The sequence below is a fragment of the Mauremys reevesii genome, linkage group 2 (genome assembly GCF_016161935.1).
Source record: "Mauremys reevesii isolate NIE-2019 linkage group 2, ASM1616193v1, whole genome shotgun sequence".
Classification (NCBI taxonomy): Eukaryota; Metazoa; Chordata; order Testudines; family Geoemydidae; genus Mauremys; species Mauremys reevesii.
The window spans coordinates 200085483-200100841 of NC_052624.1; the positions used below are offsets into that span (position 1 = coordinate 200085483).

The following is a 15359-nucleotide window of genomic DNA, read 5'->3' on the forward strand; positions in this document are numbered from 1 at the left end:
TCACTTTTTTTTTTTTACCACTATGACATTGGCAGACAGAGCGAAGGTCCAGAAAACTGATTGGAAGGATAGGGAAGAGGCTTCCATATAAGTACAGAAGGCCAAGTAAGACAGTAGTGCCAGTGCCATTGGGCAATAGTATCAAAGCCAAACAACAGGGAAATAAATCCAGTGCCAAATAAGCGTGTATGGGAGGTGAAGGCAGCAGCAATAGTCCCAAGCAAAGGGGAAAGGATGTCAGTACCAAGTAGGTACTGCAGTCCCAGCTTAGGGGAAATTCATGTCAGAGCCAAGTAACAGGGAAGTAGTGCCAAGTGAGCACTGGTCTGGGGGAAAAGTGCAGTGCCAGGGCCCAGCATGCAGGATTGGGTGCGTGGGTGCAGTGCCAAATCCCAGCATGTGGGGCTGGGGGGACGCAGAGCCAGGGCCCAGTGTGCAGAGTTGAGGGAAGTAGGTGCAGCACCTGGCAACAGGGTGCAGGGTTGAAGGAAGGGGGTGCAGTGCCAGGGCCCAGCATGTGGGGTTGGAAGTGCCAGGGCCCAGCGCCAGGGCACAGTGTGTGGAGTTGGCAGAAGGGGGCACAGTGACAGGGCCCAGCATGTGGGGTTGGGGGAAGGAAGTGCCAGGGCGCAGCGTGTGGGGTGGAGTAGAAGGAGGCACAGCGCCAGGGCAGTGTGCAGGGTTGGGGAAGTGCCAGGGCCCAGCGTGTGGGCTCTGGGGGGAAGTACCAGGGCACAGAGCTGGGGGAAGGAAGTGTCAGGGCAGGGGGCAGTGTGCAGGGTTGGGGAAGCATCAGGGCCCAGCGTGCAGGGTCTGGAGGAAGTACCAGGGCACAGGGCTGGGGGGAGGAAGTACCAGGGCAGGGGGCAGTGTGCAGGGTTGGGGGAAGGAGGCACAGTGTGCGGGGTTGGGGAAGGGCCAGGGCCCAGCACGTGGGGTCTGGGGGAAGTACCAGGGCACAGGGCTGGGGGAAGGAAGCGCCAGGGCAGGGGGCAGTGTGCAGGGTTGGGGGAAGGAAGCGCCAGGCGCAGGCTGGGCAGAGGGAAGCGCCAGGGCGCAGTGCCCGGGGCCAGGCGGCGTTGGCCTGGAGAGGAAGTGCAGAGCCAGGGCCAAGTGTGAAACACTCCCCGCGCCAGGCGGGCAGGGCCGGGGCAGGGTGCGTGCCCTGGCTGCCCCCTGTAGGGTCGGGCGGGTCCCTGGCCGCTGCCCTAGAGGCGGCTCCGTGAGTCAGTCAGGAGCGAGGGGCGGGGAGGGCCGCGCTTGTGTGACTCTCCCTGGCGGAGGCGGGAGCGGCGTGTCCGGCTCAGACCCCTCCCTCCCTCGCTCGCTGCCTGCGAGTCTCTCTCGGGGACACTAGGAGACGCCGCCCGTGGGCCCGCACCGCACGGGGCCTCCCCTCCTCCTGTCGCGGCGGCTTCTATGTAGCACCGGGCGGGGGGCCTACGGCAAGATGGCGGGTAGGTACCAACCGCCCTCCCGCGCGCCGGGGAGGCCCTGGCACCGCCCTCTCCCCCCACATCCCCAGCTATGCCCGGGCACGGGCAGCGCCCCCCGCCCCGTCCCGCCTGCTGCGGGGAGCGGCCCCTGCGCGTGCGGGGAGGGGGCGGCTGTGGGCCCCCCCTGCGCAGGGAGGCGGGAGAGGGCCGGGGGGCGCGTCCAGGCTGCGGGTGCGTCTCATTGTGTCTCTCCCCCAGATCTGTCGCTGCTCCAGGAGGACCTGCCGGAGGAGATCGAGGCGTGTGAGTACCGCCGGCTCCCTCGCCCCACGCAGGGGCTGCGCCTCCCCGGCCGGGCGGGCTGGGCTGGGCTGGGCTGAGGGGCGGCGAGCCCAGGGGCGGTTCCATCACACTCGCCGCAGCCGGAAGCTCCGGGCGTGTCGGGGCCTTGAATGAAACGTGGGTGCAAAGCGGGGGTAGGAGCGAGCGTCTGCCCCGGGGGTGGCACCGCATACTGGGGCGCGGGGAGCTTTTTTTTGCGGTGGGTTTTTGGCTTCTTGGGCTTGATCCTGTGAGGAAATAGTTTAAAATGTGAAAGCCCATGTTGCATTGTGGGAGGAGGAGGAGGTGGCCATGCTCAGCTGCTCCTGCTTCGTCCCTACACGTGTGTGTGGCCGGCCGGCCAAAGTTTTCCTCTAATAATGTCTGCGTGGAGGTAGGGAAAGGGGGAACGGGGACAAGCAGGAGCTGATGAGTTGTGGGGAATACAGTAGTTGGCTGTTGCCTGAGATTTCTTGGCGTGTTATGTAATACACTTAAAAGCAGGTTATCTTAAGAAAATACTTGCAGGCAGGTTGTTTTCCACTTGTTTTAAGGTCGTTTGGTTTTTTTGTCGTGCTATGTATATGGCTGCCGTACAGTTGATTTGATGTGTCATAGAAATTGGATGGCTAAATTTTAAGCTTTTTAGGGCTTTTGTGTTCAGTGCATATGTTAGTGATGAATTTGAGTGCACTTTTATGTGATGGGCTGTAGCTCTATAGAAACAAAATTTCTGAGGACTGATGCTCTATTGAAACTGAGGGCCTTTTTATAAGGGGCTAGGAGATGCATAAAAGGCAGTGTTAGAAAAGTTTGTTTTAGTGGTGATGTTGCATATAAGACATGGAAAATGAACTAACTTGCATGCATTTCTTTCTTGAATCCTCTTCCTCCCCAGAAGGGATAGGAAAGATCTTAATGTTTGAAAAATAATTTATCTTGTGTCGTAGTACTGTAAAAGAAGCCTCAGTGTGCAATTCAGCATTAGTAACAGGATGTATGCATAGTTTTTATTTAAAACAATAATAAATGCAGTGATGTGAAGTCTATGATAATAGTTGTGTCTTCAGCACATGTGAACTATGGAATGTAAAAAGTAATCTACAGTAAGAAAGTACTATTGGGACATGCATCTGAAGAAGTGGGTATTCACCCACGAAAGCTCATGCTCCAAAACGTCTGTTAGTCTATAAGGTGCCACAGGACTCTTTGCTGCTTTTACTATTGGGACATGACTATTAGAAAACTCTGGTTAGAGCTGGAAACATTAAAACCAAGTTAATTTTAAGGTGGGAACAAAAAACTACTTTGCATGTTATATGGTTAACAAGTCCTTCAGATTTAGGTCTCAATCCTGCAGCCTGCTTTGTGAGTAGACCCATTGACTTCAGTAAAGTCCATACAGACACAAGAGGAGCAGCTTTCAGGATTGGGTCCCTAGATCGGTGAAAATAAGCTTAGTCTCTCTTGTAAGGCTTAAAAACTATTGCCAACTATTTTTTTAAATTTAACATTACTAGATATCAGATTGCTGTCCCTTTAATTTGTGTGGAATATTTTTGTGAATAGTTAAGGAATTTTTAAAAATTATTTAACATTACTTTTCCCTTTAAAAATGTAACTTTCTTGACTGCAAAGACAAAAGTTGGATAAAAGAGATTGTAGGTCTTTTAAGAGGTGGCTAGAGGAGAATATTGATATACTTTCACACACCACACACACTTTGAATCTTTACCCTGATGCTTCCAAAGGTAGATGAAAAATCATGGCCTTGCCTTAAAAAAGAAGAAATAACAGTATCAGAACTCTTGGGGATATAAGAAACAAAGATCAGACGAGCTGTCCTTGAAATCTGAAGGAAATATTCAGACAATTAATAAAAATATTCAAGACCGTACTGGGAAAGAGGGAGGTTCTGATGTATCAGAGAGCAACAGATAGTTATTTTTAGAGGAGAACCAAGAAACTGGATTAAACCAGATTATACAACATAATGTAGGAAACAATTCTGTGTTGTCAGGGGGACTAGATTAGATTGTAAAAGTCTTTTACAATTATAACTTCTGTAGGTTTCAGTAGTTGTAATGTTGACTTCAGTAGTGGGATTATCCTTAATATGAACCAGAGGAACCCTGGGAACACACAGGCTCTCTGCGCTGTATCTTGGTTAAAAGGCATTGTAGATAACCATGGATTAGAATTCTTTGAACTAGTAGTGCTTTGTAGCCATAAACAACAGCTGTGTCAGTCAATTTACAAAACTTAATTTTATGAATTAATTGCAACACTTGGGATGTGGTTTTATGCTCAGGTGTGAGTGAACTGGAATCTACAAAGGTTTATCCAAAAAAAGACAGAAAGGCATGATTGTAACAGCTGACCCACTTCAGACAATTGTCTTAACAGCATCATAGAGTGCAGTGGCTCTCATTTTTAAATTACTCAAGGCCCTCTTTCCAGCAACAAATTGAGAACTGGTCTGGGACATGGTTGAAAAGTCCCAGAATTCACTCATGCATTCTTGGTCATAAAAAGCTTGTTATGTGAATGCATCCATGTAGTTCTGTCAAAAACAGTCTTGTTTTGGACATGCTGAATTGTTGCAAGAATAAGCAAGACAAATGTTAATGTATTATCCCTGTAGTAAACTGTGGTATACTTTATAGGTCAACACATTTTTTTCATAAAAGGATATAGCAATCTAACAAATGTCTGTATGTTTGAAATGAGCTTAACTAACTGGGTGTCTGGAAAACAAAACTACCTAAACTTTTTTAAAAACTTTGATATTAGACCAATAAAAAAAACTTGTCTATAAAAGCTGGCAAGTATGCTACCAAAAAAAAAGGAGTGATGAAGAGTATCTGAGTATATAAAGAGCTCAGTTGGATTTCAGAGACATGAAAGTATGTGTTGATGGAACGTGTGTGAATTAGGAGGTGACTAGTTTAATATCACATAGCTCATTAGTGGGTCCAATTTTGCCCTTTCAGTGAACTGGAAGAAGAATGTGCAGCAAGCATGAAATGTTATGATTCCAAACTTTACCTTTTTTTAAGAAAAGAGAATGTACTATAACTTTGCACTGAATATGGATAAGTAAATTGATTATGGAATTAAAAGTAGATATATTTAAGGTGAGTAACAAATACTTCTTATTAGTCCTGTTACAAAACAGCAGGAGAAAGCTGGTGGGGGAGGGGGAGTTAAATTAAATTCCACAGTGTTAAGACACTGTCAGATACAGTAAGCCAAAAATCAGAATATCTTTAAAGTAATAGTTTTGTAGAGGATATATGCTATAGTCTTTTTTCCAGCTTGTTCTGGAGGGATTAAAAACATACCCATAATTAAATATTTTAAAATACCCACTTAATCAAGGTGTTGCATGTGACTAGGCAGTTTGTGTTTTCCCTATGTCATCATACCTGAGCATCAGATAATATTCCTGTTAAATATCAGATTTTAAAAGTATTTTGTTTTTGATTTATCAGACTTGACAGTATGCCTTTAACAGCAGGTGACACTGGGAAAATTAGATGCTGCCAGGCATTCATTGATGGACATATAAGTCAAAGGAAATGTTTCTAGTACTTTAAACGAGACTAGCAAAACTACTTTTGGATTAATGGGTGTAGTGCTTTTTGCTATATAGACATGGGGAAAAATACAGTGGAATCTTGTTTAAGAGATGAAAGAGAAAACTGGTAGTCTTGTAAGAGCACACTTCATTAAAAATATACAGCCAAATAGATTAGGCCTAAATTGTAGGTTTAGAGCAGTGTTTCTCAACCTGTTTGATACCAAGGACTGGCTTGCTGCCTTCCTGTATTGCAGGGGTTCTCAAACTGGGGGTTGGGACCCCTCAGGGGGTTGCGAGGTTATTACATGGGGGCTTGTGAGCTGCCAGGCTCCACCCGAAACCCCGCTTTGCCTCCAGCATTTATAATGGTGTTAAATGTATAAAAAGTGTTTTTAATTTATAAGGTGGGGTGGGTCGCACTCAGAGGCTTGCTATGTGAAAGGGGTCACCAGTACAAAAGTTTGAGAACCACTGCTATATTGTGTCAGGGAAATCTCAGGGACCAGTTGTTGAGAAACACTAGCTAAGAGTGTGGTGAATGGCCATGGGGAGATTACATTCAAAAAAATCTAATGTGATTCTATTGTCTGCATGTCTTTTTTTTTTTTTTTAATAATAATTAAATGAAAGGAAAGTGTCTCAAGATACTAGTAATGAGATAATGGAGTCTTTCACCCCTGAGTTCCCAGTTTGAATCCAGCCTCTCTTAGTAGTGACTGAAAGTTTTACCATGTGGCTATTATATAAAATAAGGGTTTGTCTTCATAGTGGGACTTACATTGACATAGCTGTGTGTCAAGGGTGTGAAAAATCCACACTTGAGAAACATAGCTGTGCTGACCTAACCCCTGTGTAGATGGTGCTAGGTCAATGAAAGAATTCTTCCATTGACCTACCTAGTGCTTCCTGGGGAGTTGGATTATTTATGCTGATGGGCGCACTCCTCTCGTTGGTGTAAGTAGTGCTATGCTGAAGTGCTACAGCAGCACAGGTGTAACTGCACCACAGTGGTGGTTTAAGTGTAGACATACCCTAAGTTAGTACTTCTAGTTTTGTTTCATGTAAATGGGTATCCACATCACAGCTTGGACTAACTGATGTCTTTGGGCCACTTGGCAACTGTGCGGATGGAGACTGAATAGTAGTTGTCACTTCAGATCAGGTTGGTGATATATTGGAAGGGCTTGTTCGCACTGGTGCAACTTGTATTGTGTGTGTCTATTAGATAAGTGGAATACTGCCATCTCTTTGGTTTTCAAGCCAGCATCTGGCACAATCACGGAAAACAAAATTCAGTGGAAATAATTTGACTTTAATTTAAATTAATGTTTGATTTGTGTTTTGGAAATTCAAATAGACTAGCTTGGACAATGGCACTAAGCAGAGTACTGAAAAGCAAGCAAATAACATAAATGATAAGAAGTAAATTTAAATGCATTTAAATACTCCTCCCAGTAGCTGAAAAGCCTGTAAAACAGTGGTGGGCCGTATGCGGCCCGTCAGGGTAATCTGCTGACGGGCCGCCAGACAGTTTGTTTACATTTGCACTGCTGCCCACAGCTACCAGTGGTTGCTGTTCGCTGTTCCTGGCCAATGGGAGCTTCGGGAAGCGGCACAGGCTGTGGGCCGCAGGTTGCCCACCACTGCTGTAAGATCATCCTTAAGCAGTTTTTTTTCCAGTGCACACATCCAAAGGCTTCACATGTCAGTACAAGAAGCTGTAATCAAAATTGTCATGATGCCAACTTTTTCTAGTTCATTCCAATGCCCATGATGTTTGCGTGTGTTCTGAAAAGATGCATAATTAGAATCCTGAGTGTGAAATCATAATAACAATATGATATCAGCTTTCAGCACTGCTGTCACATATGCACTATAAACTGGCATGGTACAAGCACTAAATGTGGGTAAGTCATTGGAGTTCACCCTTACCTACTCCCTCTGGTACACATGGTATCAGTCGGACCTGCTTGCACTGGGGCCTCTTGGCTCTTCCATATTGGTTCCACTGCAAGGGAAGAGTTAACTAGGAGTCCTTGAGTCCTGTGATGCTTTTAGCAGCTGTTTGTGTGCAGGGAGTCAGGAAATTTAATTTTTTTTAGTTTAATTTCAGTACAGGTAGGACTCAAGCTCTTCCCCTGCCACTAGACATGTAGCACTAACTAGTGGTTGCAGCACTAACCACTGATGCCACCAAAGTTCCTACTAACTCAGCCCTCAAAGTGAGAACAACAGAGAGTGCCAGGCACGGTTTACATTACTAGTCATTCTGGTAGCATGACAGTAGTACATGCTCTGTTTTGAACATGTTGCTAGTGGTTTGTGCTAGCATTGTTGCCGACTAAAGGTAGTACTCAGAGCTAGCATCACGATGCTGCTGTGATTATAGCTACTGCTTTGTGGGGATGTCATGCTCGTTTGGTAATATGTTTGGTTTTTAGCGCTCAGAAGGCATACTTATTAAGTCTCCAATTTTCCTTGGACCAGACCTGCTTGGTTTTCTGATTTTTTTGGCTGCCATCTCTTGGGCTCCTGAGTGCATGCCTGAATATTCTGAGAAGTGGGAGGCTCACCAGCAAATAAGACTGAGGTGCTTTTTCGTACCCTTCTAGTCTTTATGGTCTCAGCTGAGTTGCTTCAGTCCAGGGCTGAGACCCATAGTAAGGAGGAGCTCTGGGGAGAGGGATAGCTCATGCTTGGTATGACCCAGGCAGATGAGGTCCCTTCCTGGTCCTTCACACAGATGCTACAACCCCCACAGCAGGGGGTCAAAGAGGAGATTATTTTCCAGCCTCCACCCCTTCCTTGCTGCTGATGCCAAGCCCCACAGCATTAAGCAAATCTGCTTCTTTTACCACTATGCCCTCCTTGCCTCTGCTGAGTACCCCTGAGTTGAGGGCACTGGCTCCTTCTCTCTCTCTTCTCTTATTTTCTGCTGCTGCTGACCGCCCCTTGGTTATGGGAAAGGGAAAATGCTCAAAAGGAGAAGCAGGGGAAAGAAAGACAAAGAGGAAGATAAGGGTGAGGGGAGACTTGTCATACGGGAACTGGTGAGTGTGTGTGGCTAGAATGTTTCACCTCCACTTTGTCAGTAAGCAAAAGTAGAGACTACAGGATGCTGGGATAACACACCTCACTTTCTCTGTGTGCAGAGGGGACTTTGTAAGAGCTGTGGGGAGAAGCAACAGCAGCAACATATGGCTAGTGGCACAGCAGGGTCTTGTGAGTTGCAGCTCCCAAAGAGAGTGTGTCACTCCAAAGGAACCAGGAATTTCAGGGTTTTTCTGTTGCGTGGGGCTACTTTGGGGTGTGTAACATGAATGGAGTTAACATCGGTGGGGTGTTGGGTTTTTTTTTTTTTGGTTTGGGTGGGACAGTGCCAATGTTCCCTTAAGGTTTTTTCCATTTATGTGTGGAATTAATTTTGTTATGTGCACCAATATCAAGGTAATGTCCAGATGTGTGCCACCAGTAGAAACAAAAAAGAGAGAGAGAGGTTTTGTGTGTGTGTGTTTATAATGACTATAAGGATAATTACTCCAGCCAGGGCAGGGAAGGCATTTTAGAATTCACTACTCAAAGAATTGAATTTAAGCATAAAGAGAGAAATAAAATTATGAAATGCATAGATCAGTCAAAAAACTAAAACAGTATTTTGAAAGAATAATATTACAGAGAATATATATGCATTGCAGGAAGTACCAAGAAGTAACAGCAAAAACATTAACAAAAGTATGTGTTGGGAGGTGTATGTGAGAGACAGACAGAGAGACTGTGTGTGTGTACTGGCTTCTGGGAAAGTGTATGAGAGACTGCGCTGTCTCTTTAAGCAGAGAGGCACTCATCGGTCTGAAGGCTACTTCAGCTGCTCCATTCTGCTCTTGAGCCCAGTCTCCCCTCCCCTGCTCTGCAGAGATGGGGTACATGGGCAAGGGGGGAGAGACTCCCTGATATCAACCCCCTCCTTGGCTCTGCACAGCAAGCAGGTGGGTCCTGGGAGCAGCTAACCAGGGGCTTCAAGACAGAGGGCAGGAGTAATGTGGCTACAGAACAGCGGGGGCACCTGAACACAAGTCACTGGATGTGCGCAGCTGTACTAATTGACTCTTGGGTGGCCATGCAACCACGTAGCTTAGAGGGAACGCTTAGAGCATTTTCCCTCCTTAGCTCTCGTCCCTTAACACCCCTACTCTACTTGTGCTACATTGATGACATCTTCATCATCTGGACCCATGGAAAAGAAGCCCTTGAGGAATTCCACCATGATTTCAATAATTTCCATCCCACCATCAACCTCAGCCTGGACCAGTCCACACAAGCGGTCCATTTCCTGGACACTACTGTGTTAATAAGCGATGGTCGCATAAACACCACCAACTTACTGACCGCTATACATACTTACATGCCTCCAGCTTCCATCCAGGACATACCACATGATCCATTGTCTACAGCCAAGCTCTAAGATACAACCGCATTTGCTCCAGTCCCTCAGTCAGAGACAAACACCTACAGAATCTCTATCAAGCATTCTTAAAACTGCAATACCCACCTGCTGAAGTGAAAAAACAGAGTGACAGAGTACCCAGAAGTCACCTACTACAGGACAGGCCCAACAAAGAAAATAACAGAACGCCACTAGCCGTCACCTTCAGCCCCCAACTAAAACCTCTCCAGCGCATCATCAAAGATCTACAACCTATCCTGAAGGACGATCCCTCACTCTCACAGATCTTGGGAGACAGACCAGTCCTCGCTTACAGACAGCCCACCAACCTGAAGCAAATACTCACCAGCAACCACATACCACACAACAAAAACACGAACCCAGGAACCTATCCTTGCAGCAAAGTCCGATGCCCATTCTGTCCACATATCTATTCAAGTAACACCATCATAGGACCTAAATCACATCAGCCATGCCATCAGGGGCTCGTTTACCTACACTTTTACCAATGTGATGTGTGCCATTGGGGGAGGGGGAGATTGTTCAGTGGTTTGAGCATTGACCTGCTAAACGCAGGGTTGTGAGTTCAATCCTTGAGGGGGCCATTTAGGGATCTGGGGCAAAAATTTGTCTGGGGTTTGGTCCTGCTTTGAGCAGCGGATTGGACTAGATGACCTCTTGAGGTCCCTTCCAACCCTGATATTCTATGATTCTATGTGCCAGCAATTCCCCTCTGCCATGTACATTGGCCAAACCAGACAGACTTTACGGAAAAGAATAAATGGATACAAATCTGACATCAGGAATCATAACATTAAAAAACCAGTAGAACACTTCAACCTCTCTGGTCACTCAGTAACAGACTGAAAGGTGGCAGTTTTGCAACAGAAAAGCTTCAAAAACAGAGTCCAACAAGACACTGCTGAACTGGAATTAATTTGCAAACTAGATACCGTTAACTTGTGCTTGAATAGAGACTGGGAGTGGCTGGGTCATTACACAAATTGAATCTTATTTCCTGGTGTTAAGTATCCTCACACCTTCTTGTCAACTGTCTGAAATGGGCCATCTACGAAAGTCTTTTTTGTCCTGCTAATAGCTCATCTTCATTAATTAGCCTCTTAGTGTTGGTATGGCAACTTTCACCTTTTCATGTTTTCTGTATGTGTATATATATCTTCTTACTATATGTTCCATTCTGTGCATCTCATGAAGTGGGCTGTAGCCCATGAAAGCTTATGCTCAAATAAATTAGTTAGTCTCTAAGGTGCCACAAGTACTTCTGTTCTTTTTGGGTAACATGGCTGCTACTCTAAAACCTTAGGCTCAAGTGTTTAACTTCATGTTTATGCTTCAATTTCACTAGGCCAAAATAGGCACCAAAATATCTTGTACATTTTTTTTACTGACTTTTATAGCACGGCTGTCTCTGTAGCAGAACAGCTAATACAGTGGTGAGGGCTGAGAAGTGGTCAATGTGTGTGGGTTTTTTGTTTTTTTTTGTTTTTTCCTTTCATTTTAAATAAAAGCAAATGGAGTAATATAAATTCATTATTACTCAGTTAAGATATACCATAATTTGCATAAAATCTCCAGATCTTTGGACCTTCAGGCTTAGCAGATATGGTAAGGTCCGATACTAAAACAATGTCACCATTAACACCATGAATTTCTATATGGAAGATATTCCAGATTGTTTGGAATAGTAATTATTGGGTAACACGTGACTGTCTTCCCCTGGTAAATGTATCCATTTAGGTGCTTTTGTGGTCCCTGTCACTATAGTATGCAAGCATCTCCCACATATTTAAAAATAGAAATAACAGTATTTTGCTCCCTCTCCAGACTCTAGGATAGGTAACTTCTTTAGTTTATACGGCTGTTTGTTTGTGTGTGTGAGAGAATGGGGTTACAGGGGAAACCTTATAAAGGTAGAGGTAAATCAAAGAATTGAGTTCTGCATTTAATTCTGAAAGTGGTGATGGCCTTGACCACTTCTGTCTTTTGTAAGAATTAATACTGTAGGCTAAATTCAGCTCCAGTGGCAGTTCATGCATTCACAAGCCTCATCCTATTGGTCAGTTTTTAGGCCTGGTCTACACTAAACTTAGATTGGCCCAGCCGCATTGCTCACAGGGTGATCAGATGTCCCGATTTTATAGGGACAGTCCCAATTTTTGGGTCTTTTTCTTATGTAGGCTCCTATTACCCCCCCACCCCCGTCCCAATTTTTCACATTTGCTGTCTGGTCACCCTAGATGCTCAGGGGTATGAAAATTCCAAACCCCTGAGTGAGATAGTTAAGCCAACCTAACCCCAGTGTAGACAGCGCTAGGCCAATGGAAGAATTCCTCTGTCGACCTAGCTACTGCCTCAGAGAAGTGGATTACCTATGCTGATGGGAGAACCCTTCCTGTTGGTGTAGGTAGTGTCTATGCTGAAGCATTATAGCAGCACAGCTCCAATGCTAGATCTGTGCTGCTGTAGCATTTCAAGTGCAGATAAGCCCTTACTCTTCTAACAGAATATAGGACATCATGGTTGCAAGAAGGAGTGATCTTCAAACTAGCTAGCAGTCCCTTGGAGGACTTTGAATATCCAAATAAAGATTTTGAACTTGATTATTTGGGGCATCAGGAGCACTGAGGTGATATTTTCATAGTCATTTGTGTTGCAAAGCAGACGGGCAGCTGTATTTTGTAGGGTGTGACTCTGTTCCTAGATATAGAGACCAGGAATGCATTGATTACTGTGGCAGGTCTATATCTGATTGGATCCTGTGCAGTCTTCTGGTCAGTTGCAGATGGATTTTTTTTTCTGCTGCTATGGCTTTTTGAGTATCTTGTAGCAGAGAGGCATTGGAAGAAAATGATCCAAGGCTGCAGACTCCCTCCATAATTGGAGGGATGTTGTCGTTGACAGTGGGGGAGGTAGTAGAGGAGGGAAGATCTTTAAAATGCATTGCTCTTCCTACTAGCATCACCTCAGTCTTGCCTGGTTTAAGCTTTTAGTCAGCTGTTCTTCATCCAAGTTCTCTAGATACATAAAATCGTTTGGGAAGGAGAGAGGAAGAAAAGAAGGAAAAAAAATCCTGTTGATGGATGTGGCATAAAAATCTAGATAGGAAGGAAGGAAGTCACCAGACAGAATACAAAGTAAATAAATCAGCAGGTTGCCACTTGATATGCTTCCCTTCTGCCTCAATTTGCTTTGAACCAAATTATACCTTAATTCATCTGTGTTCAGGTACCAGATTCAATCTGAACGTGTCCATATTAATAACCAGAGAACCGCATAAGAGAGAAACTTTCCCTTTGTTTTCTATGTGGCTTTTGTTTCCTCATGATGTGCATACTTTTTTTATTTTTTAGCTGTATCTATTCCCACTGCTTAGTGGATCTCAAGTAGCCCCCTTGTTTCCTCAATGATATTTGGTAAGAGGATGTCACAATTCCGTTAGCATGCCTAATGACTACATTTACATTTGTAACTTCATTATTTAAAAAAATGAATAAAATGTGTATTTGAATTTTAAAAACCTACAAAAGAAGTAGCTGGTTGTGTTTAGTCTTGAGCTTTTGTGTCAGGATAACATGGTAATAGCTGGTTTGGAATTTATTCAAGATTGTTTATAAGTGGTTCCTTTTATGGTCCCTTTTATTTTGTAATTTTGCTGAGTAAAATTATAAAGCAATCACAATCATATTCTTAACTTACTGCCAATATTAACATCAACAACAGGAGTTGAGGTTGCATTTGCCTTTCATTTTGTTCTACTGTAGTCTAATTTGGTGGAAAATTCATGTGTTTCCTAGAAAATCCTCTTGCCCATTTTGGTAATGGGACCAGCATCAAAAACAATGAAAGGCATCTGGATCAGGCTGGCCAGGAGGTGAAATTGGTTTCTTAGGTGTATTATGTGAGATAGCTATACATACAGTGTATATATTTATATTTGTCTTTATATATAAACAACAGTCTACTTAACAAACAAGATCTCCCTATAATTTAAATATTGTGATAAGTTATTTTGTAACGGCACAGTAGACCTGAGAATGCTATTGGGATACAGAATGGAAAATGACAGATGTAAAGGTTAGTTTCAAATAACATTGTCAGAAGTCCTGATATACTTCACTGTTATATGTTGCATAACTTTGGACATTAGAAAGACATTGCACACCCTGGAAAACCTGCCTTCTGGTTACTGAGTTACCACTATATAATGTGCTCTCTGAATCTTTATGAGAAGGTATTTTGTAACGTAGAGTACATAACAGGTGTGGATAAATTAAATTTAGTCGTGTCTATGCCACATAAATGGCTCTCCTACAGTGGACTTTTTTGTATCTCTCAAAAAAATGTGGAGGTGAGCAATCAAAGTGGGTTTGGCAAGCATAGTCTTGTGGTCAGATATAGTCAAAATGTTTTTTGAAAGTCATTTCAAATCAAGGTAGTAATAGATAGGAGTGAGTTGAAAGATTAGGTAACTTCTGATGGTTGGTTATGGTGAGGTTTTTTTTGTTGTTGTTGTTGTTGTTGTTTTATGTTGTCTGCCCTATCTATAGTACAGAGACAATATAGGTGAGGTTACGTCTTTTATTGGACCGACTTAAAAGATAGAAGATACGATCTCACCCACCTTGTGTCTCTAATATCCTGGGACCAACATGGCTACAACTACATTGCATACTATCTATAGTCCAGCTTTTTAACCTCAAGTTTGTAACCAGTTAAACTGGTTGTCTCTTAGTGTAGTTTGTCTCAACACATAGCATAGTTAAAGCTTAGTTAATAACTATGGCCACTAACAGTGTTAAGTCTTTGTTGTAGGACATGGATATACAGAACATTTTAAAGAGAAGCCCAATATACCTTTAGGCACCCCCCCCTTTTTTTTTAAAATAAAAAATACTATGTTTGGTAGACTCTCGCCTGAATAATCTCATTCGGCTTGTTGCCAGGGGACATAGCGAGAGAGAGATCCTGCTCTGAAGAGTTTATAATATAAGTAAAATAGACAAAACAGACAAAAAGTGGAGGGAAACAAGTAGAGAGGTGAAGTAACTGGCTACGGTCACACAACAGGTCAGTGACAGAGGAGATCTGGTTTCCGTTCCTGGCTGACTCCTAATCCAGCTCTGTCTACTAAATCCTGTTGTCTCTCTAGTGGTGCTCAGGTGATGTCAGCATAGTTTTAATTTGCTCTTCAAAGCAAGGCATTCCGTCATTTTGGATGGTTGCAGTACTAATGTGGACAGAAAGTGCTGGCATTGGAGGTATCCTCCCAGTACTGTCCCACAATACTTCTGCCACTACTCGGGGGAAATTCTGCATTCTGGGTATATGATGCTTTATTGAGATTTCAGTTTTCCATAGCCCCTTTTGTTTCACTTGTCAAATGTAAACACTTACGTCTTTCAAGAAGAAAATAGGACAGAGGAGAAGATGGGGAGCTGTGCAGGGACCGCCACAACACAGTTCTTCTGCAGTGGTTTATGACGTGTTATATGTGGACATGCTGCTTGGTATACACCTGAAACAGAACAGCTATTGTGGATGCAATCTCCTGTTA

General features: G+C 44.0%; 1 protein-coding gene across 9 annotated transcripts in view; it reads left to right on the top strand.

Annotated features, from left to right (window-relative positions):
- The first annotated feature begins 1230 nt into the window (after window positions 1-1230).
- The window catches only part of PPP4R1 (protein phosphatase 4 regulatory subunit 1), an 85371-nt gene continuing 71242 nt past the window's right edge, over window positions 1231-15359 (top strand). For 2 of the 9 annotated variants that reach the window (XM_039525684.1, XM_039525686.1), the window contains exon 1: window positions 1874-1895. In XM_039525684.1, coding sequence (XP_039381618.1) covers window positions 1889-1895 — 7 coding nt within the window. In that variant the 5' untranslated portion in view covers window positions 1874-1888. The other 7 variants (XM_039525685.1, XM_039525683.1, XM_039525688.1 and 4 more) reach the window with 7 other exon arrangements.